This window comes from Trematomus bernacchii, unplaced genomic scaffold, assembly GCF_902827165.1.
Source record: "Trematomus bernacchii unplaced genomic scaffold, fTreBer1.1, whole genome shotgun sequence".
NCBI lineage: Eukaryota > Metazoa > Chordata > Actinopteri > Perciformes > Nototheniidae > Trematomus > Trematomus bernacchii.
Genome location: NW_022987803.1, coordinates 6868666 through 6887434, shown reverse-complemented (window position 1 = coordinate 6887434; position 18769 = coordinate 6868666). Strand labels below are relative to the sequence as shown.

At 38.4% G+C, this 18769-nt stretch overlaps 2 protein-coding genes and 1 non-coding gene across 4 annotated transcripts; 2 read left to right on the top strand and 1 right to left on the bottom strand.

The window, feature by feature from the left end:
• Nucleotides 1-1049: 1049 nt before the first annotated feature.
• LOC117498427 (protein FAM177A1-like) lies at nt 1050-5366 on the top strand. The gene is made up of 5 exons (XM_034150521.1): nt 1050-1507; nt 1730-1900; nt 3747-3801; nt 3908-4002; nt 4629-5366. The coding sequence occupies exons 1-5, from the start codon at nt 1490-1492 to the stop codon at nt 4836-4838; spliced, it is 549 nt and encodes a 182-aa protein (XP_034006412.1). The 5' UTR covers nt 1050-1489; the 3' UTR covers nt 4839-5366.
• Nucleotides 5367-5640: 274 nt separating this feature from the next.
• Nucleotides 5641-10612, top strand: LOC117498428 (protein FAM177B-like). 2 transcript variants are annotated; one of them, XM_034150522.1, is made up of 5 exons: nt 5641-6730; nt 6971-7132; nt 8990-9044; nt 9154-9248; nt 9875-10612. In XM_034150522.1, exons 1-5 carry the CDS (start codon nt 6713-6715, stop codon nt 10082-10084), a joined length of 540 nt encoding a protein of 179 aa, XP_034006413.1. In that variant the 5' UTR covers nt 5641-6712; the 3' UTR covers nt 10085-10612. The 2 variants fall into 2 exon arrangements, with proteins under 2 accessions (XP_034006413.1, XP_034006414.1); XM_034150523.1 differs by having other exon boundaries at nt 6581-6730; nt 6953-7132.
• Nucleotides 10613-11207: 595 nt separating this feature from the next.
• trnas-gcu lies at nt 11208-11289 on the bottom strand. The gene has a single exon. It is a non-coding gene; the product is annotated as a tRNA-Ser (tRNA).
• Nucleotides 11290-18769: the final 7480 nt, after the last annotated feature.

The following is an 18769-nucleotide window of genomic DNA, read 5'->3' as shown; positions in this document are numbered from 1 at the left end:
TATCCTCACTGATCCATATTTATATATTATATACGTGGAGCAGCACAGAAATCAGACCAGTGCTTTATTCTTTTCCAGGCAACTGTGTGTTAAAGGGTGTTGGGAATACTATTACAATGTACGCTTCTTCTCATTCATGTAAAATGTATTTCTGACAGTATTACATCATCCATAACACTCCACATGCTTATACTGTACATGTACACGATTCATCCTAGCTATTAAAAGGAGAAAGGACCCACCCTGTGTTATCTTGAGTTTGTGAAGGATAAAAAAACAGAAGATCTGATTAACAAAATGTCCTGAGTGATGTCATCAGGTTTATCTCAACTTGGGCTTTGAGAGTGGAGGTGTGACAAAGCTACTTTACACACTAAATGTATACCCTATGCACCACATACTAAAGTATTTATACACTGTTAACAGTAAATATACAATATAATCAGTACAATTTGAAGTACGGTAAATCATATACTTTCTATGTCGTAGTACAACGTTTGAGTGTTGAATGTTACTGCCAGTTATATTTCAAAGCATAATGTGTTTCTGAGGATTTCCACATTTCTGCTTTGCTGACGCGTAAATTAAATACATTTTAGTAAAAATCTGACAACACCTTATGCATCAGGCTGAGTTCAAGGATAACATCCAAAACAATTTGACACAAATGTACGACTTTATTTAAAGGATTCAAAGGCTTTTTTTGTCATATGCAGAATAACTACAGCGTAGTTTTGGCAATGACAATGTCAAGTCCCAGGTTCCTCCACAATGCAGCATACAATATATGCAAACAGAATGTCAAATTAAATACTGAACGGTAGATTAAATAATCTATGATATATATAATACAGTGTCAAGTAGTACAATTAGAAGATTTATAACATGAGGATATGAACCGGCTTGGAGAGTAACAGAATACACAACGGGATTATGTAATAGGGATAAATAAATAAAAAAGTGTATCCCCTTACAGTTAAGAATAATAATACAACAAAATATGTTAGCAGATTACTGGTACATTTAGAAAAAGAAAAATGGGGATTACAATGTAACACTTCATTTTAAAATAAAGAACGATATATTACGAAGCCCATGCGCACACAGTAAAACACACATTCAATATTGAGGTTATCCAAATGTAACAGAAAGGTTACAGCTTATTGTCGTGAGAGTTACTGATTAAAACAAGTAACTGTAACGGAACACACTTTTAAGCCCAACTCTGGATCTTTTTAGGCCACCTAAAGGACAATATTTAAAGCATTAAGGTATCAGGACATTCTACACAGCGTAACAAGCCCAACCCCTTCAGCTTGAGAATGAAACTGATTGCATTACAGACGGCTGTGATAAGGTTTGCTCTGCTGTGTTTGTCCTCTCAGGTGTCAAGAGTCTCGTTGTAATTCTCCACAAAGCAGAGTGAGCGGTCCAGCTGAGACATGAGGAATAACTGACTGCATTGGAGTGAAAGAAAGACTAATGAAGAATGACCAGCAACCAGGAAGTAAGTGTTGTAATAATGGAGCAAGACAAACAGAGATGTTATTGTAAGTTGTGCTCAAGGACAGCAGCGTTAACTTTTAACAGCTCAGTGACTGTAGTTAATCTTTACTCAGGGTGTAGACTGTATGTAAAAGAACCTATGAATTGAGAACATGCTGAACACATAATGTGACAATGTGTAAACACAAACAAAAGCTTCTGTTAAACCTGTTCAATCTGTCAGTCATCTGCGGACATACAGGAAATAGAGTTTGGGAGTCCTGCCCTTTCCAAACAGAGGAGGATCATCTACTTCTCTAGCGGTGAGACCATGGAGGAGGAAGACAGCGAGGAGGAAGAGGAGGAAGAGGAGCGGTCATCAGACAGGCCTCCCTTCAGAGAGCCTGCAGAGAAGGTGGGACACTGTTTACAGCATTAATGACACGTTTACCGACGGCTCAGTTATAGGCTGTGCAACCACTCAAAGCGCTTTATGACAACACAGGTCAGCATTCAAACATCCACACACACTCACACACAAGGCCGGATTAGTACCTCCAGGGGCCCCTGGGCACTGAGCACTCATGGCCCCCCCCCAACCCACGTACCAACAAGTAACACCACGCCTACCCAATCCTACCAACATGACCAATATTTAGAATTTTCAGTCAATCTGGCATGTCAAATCGCACACCTATTTTTCAAAAGCAGCCACATAGTTCAACCAAAGTAGGTCTAGCCTTTTGCCCTTTCAGTCAAAAATCACAAGACAAAGATTCAATGGATAAGATCTCAAGACAGTGTATGGCTCAAGAAGACCTAGGTAATATCACTCAAAACCTCAGAGCAGCACCCCACTTAATGCCAAAATATGACTGGCTGGCTGTACAAGTACACATTATATTAGTCACAAACATTGAGAGTTACAAAAGTACAATATGTAGTGAAATTGTGTGGTTGCTCAAGGGTGGGGCTGTGATTCGGCTATACACCGCCGCCGCGTAGTAATAAAGTTGAGTGCATACATAGTGAGACCTACAGTACAGAGACGGTTTAGAAAATATATTAATTTGACCCTATAGAAAAGCTGTGTTATTTATGGTGAAGATTGAGTGTCATTTAAAACCATGTATGATGAGTGAGGTTGTAGCAAACAAAACACACATTAGCAACTTGCTAATGAGGCACATCCCATAACGCTCAAACACTATTCAGAGACATAGAGATACACCAACACACTGCACACACACACACACACACACACACACACACACACACACACACACACACACACACACACACACACACACACACACACACACACACACACACACACACACACACACACACACACGCACACACACACACACACACACACACACACACACACCATGGCACGTAACACCAAGCAATATTTGTGTTCTGTGGTACTTGACGTTACAAAAAAAAGAAGACAAAAGACATTAGTAAACATGAACCTCCTAAACCCAGGAATTAGAATGCTAAAGCTTTCATTTGCCATCTTATCAAGTATAACGTTTGGCACTGCTCTGTATGTAATGAATTGTAAAAAGTGATACAGATAACACTGAGAACCACAAGGGAAACCTTTTTAGTACATGGGGACATTTAGTCTCTCAGAACTGTTAACAATACAATAGAAAATGCTGAATTAGGTATAAGAAGAAACTGGCTCCTCGAAATTAGCAGACTTTGTACTTGATGACATCACAAGTCTGAGACGTACTTCTCTGGATTTGACTTTGAGAGAGAGTAGCTCATGTTTCTTAAGCCAAGGAAACAACATATTGATCCACAGCTGTCACTTATGGATGTTGATAAAGGGACACTTAAAACATAATGTTTATATGTTATTGCTATGGTATAAGGACCTTTAAACATCAGGGACAGGGAAATGCAAATACTGGCCTGCCAATATTAAACCTCTAGGGCTTTTATTGTGAAAGGTCAGAAGGAAGGAGTTGATCTAGCCATCATTTGCTGTTTGAAGTTCAAATACACGGTCATTATTCCAGGAGAAAATTATGTCTATTTTAGCAAATTCATATTTGTGTTACGTGTGAAACTTGACGTAAAACAAAGCAAAAAAAAAAAACCTCCTGGGGTGTAAGGACGTCAAAAAATATGAGTTGATCAAATGTTCTTGGGCCATTGAAATAACATATTGTAATTGTTATAAAGGTGATGTTCCCCTTCAGGTATGAGTCATGTTACTCATTCTCTTCTGTCTCCTCTCTCAGTCTAGGCTGTCGTTCAGGAATGTGGCTCTTCTGGTTGGGAGGATTTCCCTGCTGAGTACGTATTTAATAATTAAATACATTCATAGCATACAATATAAACAATAGGTCCAATTTTTGCTTTGGAAAAGGTCTCACTATGTTGTTGTTGTTGCCAAAATTAGCTTGTGATTTCCTTGGAGAGAGACTGGCCGGGGCCCTCGGACTGAAAGCAGCCAAATACCAGTACGCCATCGACCAACATCACCGAGACCACAAGGTAGAGTCAGATTAAAGAACAACATACTTTCCTAACAAATTTACTTTGCCACTTTTGGAAAAAACACTGAAGGCCGAAACACCTTTTTAATGCACTGCTCGGTTTTTGGATCCATAACATGTGGAACAAGTGGAAAGAAAATCCAAAATACACATTTAGGTGTTCATTTTAACAACCTATTTGTGTCATTTCACATTTCAATGAACTCACCAAAAAGCTATAGATAAATAGCATATTATAACATCACATTTCAGAAGAACTTGTACTACAACAAATAATTAAGATAAAACAGACCTGACGTCTATGAGTTCAACTTTTTTCCCCTCTTTACAGCGATTTTATAAAAAGGAGTTTTTCCTCATACTCACTTACAAACACTACACTAATATTTGATATTCCTTTCTATTTAGCCTTTACCAAATATTGTCGTTTTGATATTGCAACAGTCACTATTGTGATTTCGATAAAAGTCTGATTAATTGTGCAGCACTATTATAAACTTCTTCTTCAGTAACACTGTAGTTTTTCAGGGCAGGACATGTGTGTTAATATTACACTGACAGGCCTATGGATGGTTATTTCTCTGTTTCTCACCCACTGCTCTTCTTCCTGTATCTCACTCACAGACAAAAAGCAGCGGGGCGTCAGAGGACCTGATGGAGGGAGGGGGGGAGAAGATCTGCCTCTCCACGGGACCGGAGGGGAGTTATTACGGAGCTGCGGGAGAGGAGCGATGCCCGGCTGGTTCTCAGGAGAGATGTGATCAGAAACAAGAGGACACGAGAGAAGGGTGTTACAACAGAGCATATCAAGCAGAGGAGCTTCAACTGAAATAAAACTAAGAAGGGAAAAGCAGAGGGATGATTTGATGTGAAAGCCTTTGTTTAGAGTGCACTGTGTATCAACTAATATAGCCCATAATATAGTATGGACCGCAGACAGATTTTGTAATGTTATAACAAAAACATATGGGAAAAAATAACGTGGTGCAAGCTTTCAATTTTGTTATGTAATAACCAAAAAATAATTAGTTGGTATACCAAAGAGAACGTTTTTAAATGTACTTTGTTACGTTCCACCACTGGCTATTTACAACAAGTGGATAGAAAACATCTAAAATACACATTTTGTTGCTGATTTTATTAAGATTGCCATTTTTGTAAGTATTGTCCTTTTGTGTTTAAGTGTTATACTCAGGGGGTTTGTCTTGTAAATACCCAAAATAATTTGACAACCTTATTTTTAAGGCACAACAGCTGGTATACCAAAGTGAAACCCAATGCTACGGTGGAAGAAGAACTTCCTTTTTTCCTGAAGTAAAATTACCAATACTAAATTGTAAACATTAAAGTAAAATTCCTGCATTCAAAATCTTGATTGAGTAAAATGTCATAAGTAGTAGCATCAGCGTATACTTAAAGTACCACAAGTAAAAGTACTTATTGTGCTTAATAGCCCCTTTCAGAATCATGTAATAAATGACTGTCAGAGATGCACTAATGTGTTCATCACAGCTAGTAAATGTGGAGCAAAACTTAATAACATGATATACTGCTGCTGGATAACATATCATAGTTTATTTACATTTTGAGAGAGCTAACATTCGAAATAAAGTAACTTAGGCGGTCAGATGAATGTACTGGAGTGGAAGTATGAAGTAGCATATCATAAAAATACTGAAGTTAAGTACTTGAGTAAAGTTACACAGCTGTGATGGACTAATTGTCTTTTATTTTTAAACAGAAGGAGGTTCCCCGATCTCTCTCCACTCTTTTTTTGTCAGTTTTCTGCTATTTGTCTATTGAATAATAAAAGAAAAGAAAACTAATCAGTGGCTAGCCAGCTCAGTGTGAGTAAACCCTTTAAGGTCTCTTCAATTTGATTTCGTTTTAGAAAACGTTTATGACCTTTACATATCCACAAACACTTAGCGTGTTAAAGGTGACAAAAATAAAACATCCGACGAGGATGGGATTCGAACCCACGCGTGCAGAGCACAATGGATTATATGCAAACAGAATGTCAAATTAAATACTGAACGGTAGATTAAATAATCTATGATATATATAATACAGTGTCAAGTAGTACAATTAGAAGATGTATAACATGAGGATATGAACCGGCTTGGAGAGTAACAGAATACACAACGGGATTATGTAATAGGGATAAATAAATAAAAAAGTGTATCCCCTTACAGTTAAGAATAATAATACAACAAAATATGTTAGCAGATTACTGGTACATTTAGAAAAAAAAAAATGGGGATTACAATGTAACACTTCATTTTAAAATAAAGAACGATATATTACGAAGCCCATGCGCACACAGTAAAACACACATTCAATATTGAGGTTATCCAAATGTAACAGAAAGGTTACAGTTTATTGTCGTGAGAGTTACTGATTAAAACAAGTAACTGTAACGGAACACACTTTTAAGCCCAACTCTGGATCTTTTTAGGCCACCTAAAGGACAATATTTAAAGCATTAAGGTATCAGGACATTCTACACAGCGTAACAAGCCCAACCCCTTCAGCTTGAGAATGAAACTGATTGCATTACAGACGGCTGTGATAAGGTTTGCTCTGCTGTGTTTGTCCTCTCAGGTGTCAAGAGTCTCGTTGTAATTCTCCACAAAGCAGAGTGAGCGGTCCAGCTGAGACATGAGGAATAACTGACTGCATTGGAGTGAAAGAAAGACTAATGAAGAATGACCAGCAACCAGGAAGTAAGTGTTGTAATAATGGAGCAAGACAAACAGAGATGTTATTGTAAGTTGTGCTCAAGGAGAGCAGCGTTAACTTTTAACAGCTCAGTGACTGTAGTTAATCTTTACTCAGGGTGTAGACTGTATGTAAAAGAACCTATGAATTGAGAACATGCTGAACACATAATGTGACAATGTGTAAACGCAAACAAAAGCTTCTGTTAAACCTGTTCAATCTGTCAGTCATCTGCGGACATATAGGAAATAGAGTTTGGGAGTCCTGCCCTTTCCAAACAGAGGAGGATCATCTACTTCTCCAGCGGTGAGACCATGGAGGAGGAAGACAGCGAGGAGGAAGAGGAGGAAGAGGAGGAAGAGGAGCGGTCATCAGACAGGCCTCCCTTCAGAGAGCCTGCAGAGAAGGTGGGACACTGTTTACAGCATTAATGACACGTTTACCGACGGCTCAGTTATAGGCTGTGCAACCACTCAAAGCGCTTTATGACAACACAGGTCAGCATTCAAACATCCACACACACTCACACACAAGGCCGGATTAGTACCTCCAGGGGCCCCTGGGCACTGAGCACTCATGGCCCCCCCCCCAACCCACGTACCAACAAGTAACACCACGCCTACCCAATCCTACCAACATGACCAATATTTAGAATTTTCAGTCAATCTGGCATGTCAAATCGCACACCTATTTTTCAAAAGCAGCCACATAGTTCAACCAAAGTAGGTCTAGCCTTTTGCCCTTTCAGTCAAAAATCACAAGACAAAGATTCAATGGATAAGATCTCAAGACAGTGTATGGCTCAAGAAGACCTAGGTAATATCACTCAAAACCTCAGAGCAGCACCCCACTTAATGCCAAAATATGACTGGCTGGCTGTACAAGTACACATTATATTAGTCACAAACATTGAGAGTTACAAAAGTACAATATGTAGTGAAATTGTGTGGTTGCTCAAGGGTGGGGCTGTGATTCGGCTATACACCGCCGCCGCGTAGTAATAAAGTTGAGTGCATACATAGTGAGACCTACAGTACAGAGACGGTTTAGAAAATATATTAATTTGACCCTATAGAAAAGCTGTGTTATTTATGGTGAAGATTGAGTGTCATTTAAAACCATGTATGATGAGTGAGGTTGTAGCAAACAAAACACACATTAGCAACTTGCTAATGAGGCACATCCTTTATATATACAGTCTATGGGCACATCCCATAACGCTCAAACACTATTCAGAGACATAGAGATACACCAACACACTGCACACACACACACACACACACACACACACACACACACACACACACACACACACACACACACACACACACACACACACACACACACACACACACACACACACACACACACACACACACACACACACACACACCATGGCACGTAACACCAAGCAATATTTGTGTTCTGTGGTACTTGACGTTACAAAAAAAAGAAGACAAAAGACATTAGTAAACATGAACCTCCTAAACCCAGGAATTAGAATGCTAAAGCTTTCATTTGCCATCTTATCAAGTATAACGTTTGGCACTGCTCTGTATGTAATGAATTGTAAAAAGTGATACAGATAACACTGAGAACCACAAGGGAAACCTTTTTAGTACATGGGGACATTTAGTCTCTCAGAACTGTTAACAATACAATAGAAAATGCTGAATTAGGTATAAGAAGAAACTGGCTCCTCGAAATTAGCAGACTTTGTACTTGATGACATCACAAGTCTGAGACGTACTTCTCTGGATTTGACTTTGAGAGAGAGTAGCTCATGTTTCTTAAGCCAAGGAAACAACATATTGATCCACAGCTGTCACTTATGGATGTTGATAAAGGGACACTTAAAACATAATGTTTATATGTTATTGCTATGGTATAAGGACCTTTAAACATCAGGGACAGGGAAATGCAAATACTGGCCTGCCAATATTAAACCTCTAGGGCTTTTATTGTGAAAGGTCAGAAGGAAGGAGTTGATCTAGCCATCATTTGCTGTTTGAAGTTCAAATACACGGTCATTATACCAGGAGAAAATTATGTCTATTTTAGCAAATTCATATTTGTGTTACGTGTGAAACTTGACGTAAAACAAAGCAAAAAAAACAAACCTCCTGGGGTGTAAGGACGTCAAATAATATGAGTTGATCAAATGTTCTTGGGCCATTGAAATAACATATTGTAATTGTTATAAAGTTGATGTTCCCCTTCAGGTATGAGTCATGTTACTCATTCTCTTCTGTCTCCTCTCTCAGTCTAGGCTGTCGTTCAGGAATGTGGCTCTTCTGGTTGGGAGGATTTCCCTGCTGAGTACGTATTTAATAATTAAATACATTCAAAGCATACAATATAAACAATAGGTCCAATTTTTGCTTTGGAAAAGGTCTCACTATGTTGTTGTTGTTGTTGCCAAAATTAGCTTGTGATTTCCTTGGAGAGAGACTGGCCGGGGCCCTCGGACTGAAAGCAGCCAAATACCAGTACGCCATCGACCAACATCACCGAGACCACAAGGTAGAGTCAGATTAAAGAACAACATACTTTCCTAACAAATTTACTTTGCCACTTTTGGAAAAAACACTGAAGGCCGAAACACCTTTTTAATGCACTGCTCGGTTTTTGGATCCATAACATGTGGAACAAGTGGAAAGAAAATCCAAAATACACATTTAGGTGTTCATTTTAACAACCTATTTGTGTCATTTCACATTTCAATGAACTCACCAAAAAGCTATAGATAAATAGCATATTATAACATCACATTTCAGAAGAACTTGTACTACAACAAATAATTAAGATAAAACAGACCTGACGTCTATGAGTTCAACTTTTTTCCCCTCTTTACAGCGATTTTATAAAAATGAGTTTTTCCTCATACTCACTTACAAACACTACACTAATATTTGATATTCCTTTCTATTTAGCCTTTACCAAATATTGTCGTTTTGATATTGCAAAAGTCACTATTGTGATTTCGATAAAAGTCTGATTAATTGTGCAGCACTATTATAAACTTCTTGTACAGTAACACTGTAGTTTTTCAGGGCAGGACATGTGTGTTAATATTACACTGACAGGCCTATGGATGGTTATTTCTCTGTTTCTCACCCACTGCTCTTCTTCCTGTATCTCACTCACAGACAAAAAGCAGCGGGGCGTCAGAGGACCTGATGGAGGGAGGGGGGGAGAAGATCTGCCTCTCCACAGGACCGGAGGGGAGTTATTATGGAGCTGCGGGAGAGGAGCGATGCCCGGCTGGTTCTCAGGAGAGATGTGATCAGAAACAAGAGGACACGAGAGAAGGGTGTTACAACAGAGCATATCAAGCAGAGGAGCTTCAACTGAAATAAAACTAAGAAGGGAAAAGCAGAGGGATGATTTGATGTGAAAGCCTTTGTTTAGAGTGCACTGTGTATCAACTAATATAGCCCATAATATAGTATGGACCGCAGACAGATTTTGTAATGTTATAACAAAAACATATGTGAAAAAATAACGTGGTGCAAGCTTTCAATTTTGTTATGTAATAACCAAAAAATAATTAGTTGGTATACCAAAGAGAACGTTTTTAAATGTACTTTGTTACGTTCCACCACTGGCTATTTACAACAAGTGGATAGAAAACATCTAAAATACACATTTTGTTGCTGATTTTATTAAGATTGCCATTTTTGTAAGTATTGTCCTTTTGTGTTTAAGTGTTATACTCAGGGGGTTTGTCTTGTAAATACCCAAAATAATTTGACAACCTTATTTTTAAGGCACAACAGCTGGTATACCAAAGTGAAACCCAATGCTACGGTGGAAGAAGTACTTCCTTTTTTCCTGAAGTAAAATTAGCAATACTAAATTGTAAACATTAAAGTAAAATTCCTGCATTCTACTCTTGATTGAGTAAAATGTCATAAGTATTAGCATCAGCGTATACTTAAAGTACCACAAGTAAAAGTACTTATTGTGCTTAATAGCCCCTTTCAGAATCATGTAATAAATGACTGTCAGAGATGCACTAATGTGTTCATCACAGCTAGTAAATGTGGAGCAAAACTTAATAACATGATATACTGCTGCTGGATAACATATCATAGTTTATTTACATTTTGAGAGAGCTAACATTCGAAATAAAGTAACTTAGGCGGTCAGATGAATGTACTGGAGTGGAAGTATGAAGTAGCATATCATAAAAATACTGAAGTTAAGTACTTGAGTAAAGTTACACAGCTGTGATGGACTAATTGTCTTTTATTTTTAAACAGAAGGAGGTTCCCCGATCTCTCTCCACTCATTTTTTGTCAGTTTTCTGCTATTTGTCTATTGAATAATAAAAGAAAAGAAAACTAATCAGTGGCTAGCCAGCTCAGTGTGAGTAAACCCTTTAAGGTCTCTTCAATTTGATTTCGTTTTAGAAAACGTTTATGACCTTTACATATCCACAAACACTTAGCGTGTTAAAGGTGACAAAAATAAAACATCCGACGAGGATGGGATTCGAACCCACGCGTGCAGAGCACAATGGATTAGCAGTCCATCGCCTTAACCACTCGGCCACCTCGTCCGCGGTGCACTACTCCTGTCACGTGGGCTATAAAAACCAATCCAATCACCCATCTATCGGTATGTTAATCATTCTTTTTTCACTTTTACTCGTATTCATGGAGTCATTAATAATAATCTTAGTTAACCTAGCTATGGCAAAGCCGTAGCTTGCTAACATGCTACTAAGCTGTGCTAATGTGCTACATTTTCTAAAGTGTGGAGCAAATGTCTCACTCTTTTATCCTTAACCAAGCACAACATACCTGTCCGGTTACATCGAAGAACGTTGGTATTGCGAGGTGAATAGAGCATAATCTTAAATATTCTGAAACACTGCAAACAAACCTCTACTTTAAATTCAAATGTAGCGTTGGCTAAGCTACCGTGTAAATGTTTACAAAGCACAATCGTTATAGAAATATCTAATGTATGGGCATAGATATGTCTCATAATTATTTGTGTGAACATAACAATTATTTGTGTGTAAATATGTGATTTGGAAATGTAAAACACAATCCACAAATGCATTTAAAAGATTTGCAAACTCACAAATAAATTTGCAAATGTAAAACGGATCTGCAAATACGCTAAATATGTTCACAAATAAAAAACAGATCTGTGAATATCTCTTTAACATTTACAACTTTCGATCAGGCATTTGTGAATCCATTTTGTATTTGTCGACCAAAAATGCGCTTGTGGATCTCAACTCTCTGCTCGTGGATCTCAAATTTCTGCTTGTGGATCGTCTTTTTACACACACGGAATTTTGAGACAAACTTTCCTCTGGTCTCAGCTAAAATCTACTCGTGTAACTCGGTTATTTTCGGAAACCACGTGATGGCCTGCTGATGACGACATTTCCGCATGATTTCAAAGTAAGAGCATGATGGCTTGTTTAATGCTCTGTTTTTTTATTATAATGAACAGCGAAACGTTAGATGCATTCTTCATCACCATCATCATCATGTTATGGTGATACAGTTAGTTTGTGTTAGTTTATTGGTTCAATACAGCATATATCGAGCACTTTCGTAGGCATTGATGTTGAAGTACAGGCTACGCCACTTCGGGTCCCGGGGGAGCAGCTGGCAGCGAAGCAGCCCAGAGGAAACTCTTTCTTTCTTCATCATGTCCTTTCTACTGTATATGCATATATTCCTGTCTATTGCTTTCATTTGTATTTCATGTTATTATGTTTATACTTGTTTCCACACATTTCACAATTTGGGATGAATGAAGTATCTATCTATATATGATATCTATCTATCTATCCATCTATTTATCTGCCTGTCTGTCTGTCTGTCTGTCTGTCTGTCTGTCTGTCTGTCTGTCTGTCGATCTATCTATCGACGAAGCGTTCTAAGCCCCGAGGGTACTACCGCCATCTACTGGCTGCAGTGTTTTTGTGTTATGCATTATTGCATGAGTAAAACTAGAACACTCAGTAGCTATAACCTATCAGCATTTGGTTAAATCAGATGAAAGAATATAATTACTTATATTTATATTGACTGTGCGTGGGCCTGGCAGTGGCAGATTCATTTCAGGCAAAAGTGTGCACAATCAACGGTAGGGCATGTATTTTAATTGTTTGAATAATTTATATGGTTATAAAATATAACATCGAAACACTGACGCAAAGAACACGTATTTAGAATGTGTAAGTAAGTTTACTTGACTACAGTCGAGTTCTGTATCCTACATAATAAAATATGACAATCGTGAATTTCTTTGTCAATTACTTTTATCAAATGAATATCCCACATTTGTTTTAAGCACTTTCAAATTATATGTTAGAAACAAATATTATAGGATTGATATAATATTATGTACAATGTATAAAGTCCTGTACTCTGCAGGTGCAGATAGATAGATAGATAGATAGATAGATAGATAGATAGATAGATAGTAGACAGACAGACAGACAGACAGATAAATAGATGGATATGATAGACAGATATGATAGACAGATAGATAGATATAGACAGACAGATAGATAGATAGATAGATAGATAGATAGATAGATAGATAGATAGATAGATAGATAGATAGATAGATAGATAGATAGATAGATAGATAGATATCATAGATAGATACTTCATTCATCCCAAATTGTGAAATGTGTGGAAACAAGTATAAACATAATAACATGAAACACAAATGAAAGCAATAGACAGGAATATATGCATATAGAAAGGACACGATGAATATTATAACATTTAATGTAGCCTTACTATGAAGGCTGACCTAAATACGGTGCTTTTCTACAGATTACTTTATTACTGCACTGGTAAGGTAAAATTAGGCCGATTAATAAAATGTGAAGTGCTTTGTAACTTTGACTGAATACACAAAAAACAATGAAGAAAGAGTTTTCTCTGGGCTGCTTCGCTGCCAGCTGCTCCCACGGGACCCGAAGTGGCGTAGTCTGTACCAGCCGCGGCGTTATGGGTGGGCCTACTGGGCCTAGGCCCACCCACTCTGTCACTGGGCCCACCCATTCATTGATCAAAAATGACTGGGCGAAAATATAGTTTCCAACATTTTTAATTTTGATTATCAAAACTAACGATTACATAATAAAATAAGAGCAAACATGTGTTTCCCTTTAAAAAAACTTAGAAAATTAAAAGCAACATGAATGAATGTAATCGGGCAACGTAAAATGTGAATTTGGACCGAACTCATAGTGGAAGCGCGGGAGCAAACACATCGTAGAACGTCTCGCGGGCGCGCGCAGATGGAGGACAGTGGACTGGACAGACACAAAAAATATACCGCACTCACTAACGATGTCACAACAATCGATGTTCAGGTTTTCATTTTAAAGAGTAAGAAGAGTCATCCTCACAGCAGGTGCCGCCTTAGAGAGACGAGAGTGTGTTTAATGTTGTGCCCCGCTGAGCTCAGTCCCTCTGCGGGACGTAGCACCCGTTGCAGGTCAACAGAAAATAGCATCCCAGTGCCGGACCTCTCAGCCATAGATGACCCGGCGGCTACACAGCCAAAGCTCATAAAGTACCCTCAGACACTTTTCGGACAAAAGAAAAGGAGCTCTGCTGCCCACTGGTATGACAAGAACACATTATTGGAGTATAGCATTAGCAAGGACAGTGTGTTTTGTAAAATGTGCCGGCATTTTAGTGAGAGGCGGGGCCGGCGGAGAAGATACATTCAGTCGCCATGGTTACAGGGACTGGAAACATATCGACTATGCTCTCAGTAAACACGAATGCAGCGCAGCTCATGCAATAGCTATGGAGAGAAATACAAACTACAGACAGTGCGAGAAGTCTGACCATGGAACCATCCTCCATCAGCTACTCAACCCAGAGGGCCGACAGGGAGAGATCATTGAGAAAAATCGGGAACACGTAAAGTTTTACCGGACATAATTGTCACGTGTGCAAAGCAAGAGATTCCTCATTTCATATTGAGACTAAATATCTAGGGAAATGATTAAGAAACGTAGAGCTAAAATGTGGTGCCATTTGCAACTACCAGAGCGCACCCAGACGCGGCAGGCATTCTCCAGCCCAAATCAGCAAAGCTTATGAGTGTGAAGCAACAGTATCTGCTGCCCAGCTGCTTTAGTATGAAACGTATACTTCAGCTCATGAAAGCTCTGCAGTATCAGAAGGAAGTAGCCTAATGATAAATCTGCAGCCTCTGAAAAGTGTCGCGTCAGAGAACCAGTGCCTTTTACGCACGGCCGCTCACTTCGCTAGATCCGCTAAAGGACAGCAGGCTGCGGTCTAACCACACAGACACACATCAGGTGCTCGGTCATTATTCCATATTCTGCCGTTGTATGCTCTTTGTTTCTAAACGTATCAATGTATTGTGAACCAAAACTAAATAACATGCAGTATAACATTTATTTTTCACTCATTGCAGCGTGCCGCTTAATCATTTAAATAATATTTAAGCTTCTCATAAGTGAAAATGTTTAAAAGAGAAGGGTTTTGAAAAAGTGTCTTTACTATAGGAAATATGCATTACACAGTTGCCTACAATGATATGCAGGCATTTATTTTTATTACATTTTTGTTAACGAGAAACATCTATTAGAACAGGCCCAGCCGAAATTACATTGGCCCACCCACAATTGAAATCCTGGCGCCGCGGCTGGTCTGTACTTCAACATCAATGCCTACGAAAGTGCTCGATATATGCTGTATTGAACCAATAAACTAACACAAACTAACTGTATCACCATAACATGATGATGATGATGATGATGGTGAAAAAGAATGCATCTAACGTTTCGCTGTTCATTATAATAAAAAAACAGAGCATTAAACAAGCCATCATGCTCTTACTTTTAAATCATGCGGAAATGTCGTCATCAGCAGGCCATCACGTGGTTTCCGAAAAATAACCGAGTTACACGAGTAGATTTTAGCTGAGACCAGAGGAAAGTTTGTCTCAAAATTCCGTGTGTGTAAAAAGACGATCCACAAGCAGAAATTTGAGATCCACGAGCAGAGAGTTGAGATCCACAAGCGCATTTTTGGTCGACAAATACAAAATGGATTCACAAATGCCTGATCGAAAGTTGTAAATGTTAGAGATATTCACAGATCTTTTTTTTAATTTGTGAACATATTTAGCGTATTTGCAGATCCGTTTTACATTTGCAAATTTATTTGTGAGTTTGCAAATCTTTTAAATGCATTTGTGGATTGTGTTTTACATTTCCAAATCACATATTTACACACAAATAATTGTTATGTTCACACAAATAATTATGAGACATATCTATGCCCATACTAATGGGTCGATTAAAGTTGATATTATGTTGAGTGCAGTGGCGGCGTCAGGGTATGGCTGGGGTAGGCTACAGCCATACCAAGAAATGGCTTAGCCCCACCTTAGCCCCACCATGAAAAGTAATGCAAATTCAATTAAATAATAAGCAAAATGCTAAATGTTGAGAACACGGATTGCGAAAATATACGGGTCGTGTCCACAGCACACAAACTGATCCTGCTGTAACAACAAGTGCACGTTACTGATGCAATATGGTTGAGACCATTCGGGCTTATGCTAGAAGAGGGGTGCAAGGAATAGTCTAAGTAGTGGGGGAGTTTTATACACTAAAGGTGTGGAAATTCTCTGGCGTTATAATATCAGCGCGGCCGCGGTCAGATCAAAATGCCTCCGAATGCAATTTGAATAGACCTACAGCCAATCAGAGCAACGCAACGTTGGATCTGCGTCATGCCTTATTGATTGAGATCAATCGAAACCGCCATTCAGTATCCCCATTGGATCTTCAACGTGTACTATCATACGTCACGTTCACAGTGATCCCTTTTTATTTACTTCAAGACAAATGTGCCGTTTTATTTCATACAGTTCCATTTTGATTGAGACAGGGAAATAATCTAAACCTCACGCGTGGCGTTTCACTGTCAAGGGGGGCGATATAGCGTGTATGTAATTACATTGCAAATACTGATTTGCGCACCACCACTGTATGGGTTAGCCCTACCATAGATTACCCAACAAAAATGCTCTGGCGCCGCCACTGGTTGAGTGAGATTGGGAGAGAACAAGGAGCTAAATTATTGTTCGCAACCAAGCGGCAAACTCTGGGGAAGAGCCGGGACGCCAATACGGAAGTGCCACAAACTGCAGTTCATATATTGGCCGATAGGCGATGACTGCAGAAAGGAGCAATTTCCATAGACCCCAATGTTAAAATGCCCATTTTCACAGCAGAAAAAAAACGTTTCTAGCCCTGGCTCCATACATTTTATTATGTATATAGTTAGATTCCACCTTCGTGATTATGAATCTGTGAGTGAATTGTTTTCTAACGCGACCCTTTTATTTATATTAGGTCTTAAAGTTTTTGCATAAATTAGGGCGTGGTCACATTGAGTGACAGCTCTGTCAGGTGACTGCTGCTGTTAGCTTTTTGTCTCTCTGCTAGCTGCTCCGTCCGTGAAGCTACAGGGACACTGCCTGCCCAGTTCATCCAGGGAACACAACTTGATTGTGGCCGTGTTTGTTTGTTCTTCATGCTTATATATCGGACTATTGTGACTCGCTCTGCGGTTAAAACAGACGGTGCATGAATGCCGTTTTGCGGTAAGTGAAATTCGAGTACTTTATTTATGTGTTTATGATACGTAATGAATGTTAAGGCTTGGGTTTGCGTGTAAGCGAGTGGTAGCTATGCTCAAGTATGTAGACAAGCTAACGTCGAAGTAGTGTATGTGAAATCAACCTCACAATAAGATGTGTGTATATTACAATTATTAATGTCATATTTTCAAGATGATTACTTAGATATTACAATATGGTTGGTTGAGCTGGAGTTCATTATTGAGTTTACACGTTAACGTCACAGTCATCTGAAGAACGAACCCAAACGTTGTTGTTTTTATTAATTGCATTACCAAATTGGTATCAAATAAACAGTAACACAACAGCATTGGTAACACAACTTCCAAAGTTACAGTAAAATAAAAAGAACCCTGACTCGGACAATACACAATCCAACATGTTCAACAGAAGAGAATAAGTTATATTGTTTGTACACATGGTTCTTTACATATATATCTGTTTGTTTAAAGTTTCCAGGTGATGCAGACAGGATGGACCAGAGAGTGAGAGACAGAACTGGACTCCTCACAGCAGTGAACTTCAGCACAGGTACAAATACTCTTTTTTCATACTGTACAAAGAATCAAGAAAGATATTGGTTTAAATAAATGAAGTATTGACTTTAATACACTGATATACATTCCATTAAACAATACTAAATACTAGATCACCTACACATCAGTGAAGTTGAGGGTTTTTTCCATGCAAAGGGTTACATTTAAATGTTAACAAGCAAGTCAGCTTTCTAATTTAAGGTATTGAAGGCAAAGCTATTAGTGAGAACTGCTATTTATCTCTCAATATTGTCTGTAAAAAACGTGGTAAAAGTTATGATTTCAGTGAGAGAACAGAGCAAGCTTCTACAGTTGCACTAAGTTTTGATAACAGTTCAATATTATTTTGATAATAAAATATATTTCAATGTTGATGAATTTCATACTGTTCATTCATAATCTGATTGTCTTTGTAGCTCACTGTTGAAATAAAATAAAACATTACAATTACAAAATAATTATATCTACAGCCCCTAAACACACAAACACACCTCTTTCATAAATAACACACTTGTTCTGCAATAATATGTTTTATGTTTCCTGTAATTTTTGTTAGGAAAGGACATGCCTGAAAGACACGACTCAACATGTTCTCCTTCTCTGAGGGTCAAGAAGAACATCCAAGAGGAAAATTAAAAGCTGATGTTATGAGATTTTAAGACCAGTACAGGACATTCACTAAGAAACTACTTTTATTGTGAAGTCAGCTGATCGAATGCACCTATTTCCACATCTACACTCCATCAGCTGATTAATTCTATTTGCCTCACTTTATGAGCTTCACAACATATACCTTGTACCGCAGAGTTTGCAACGCAAATAAAT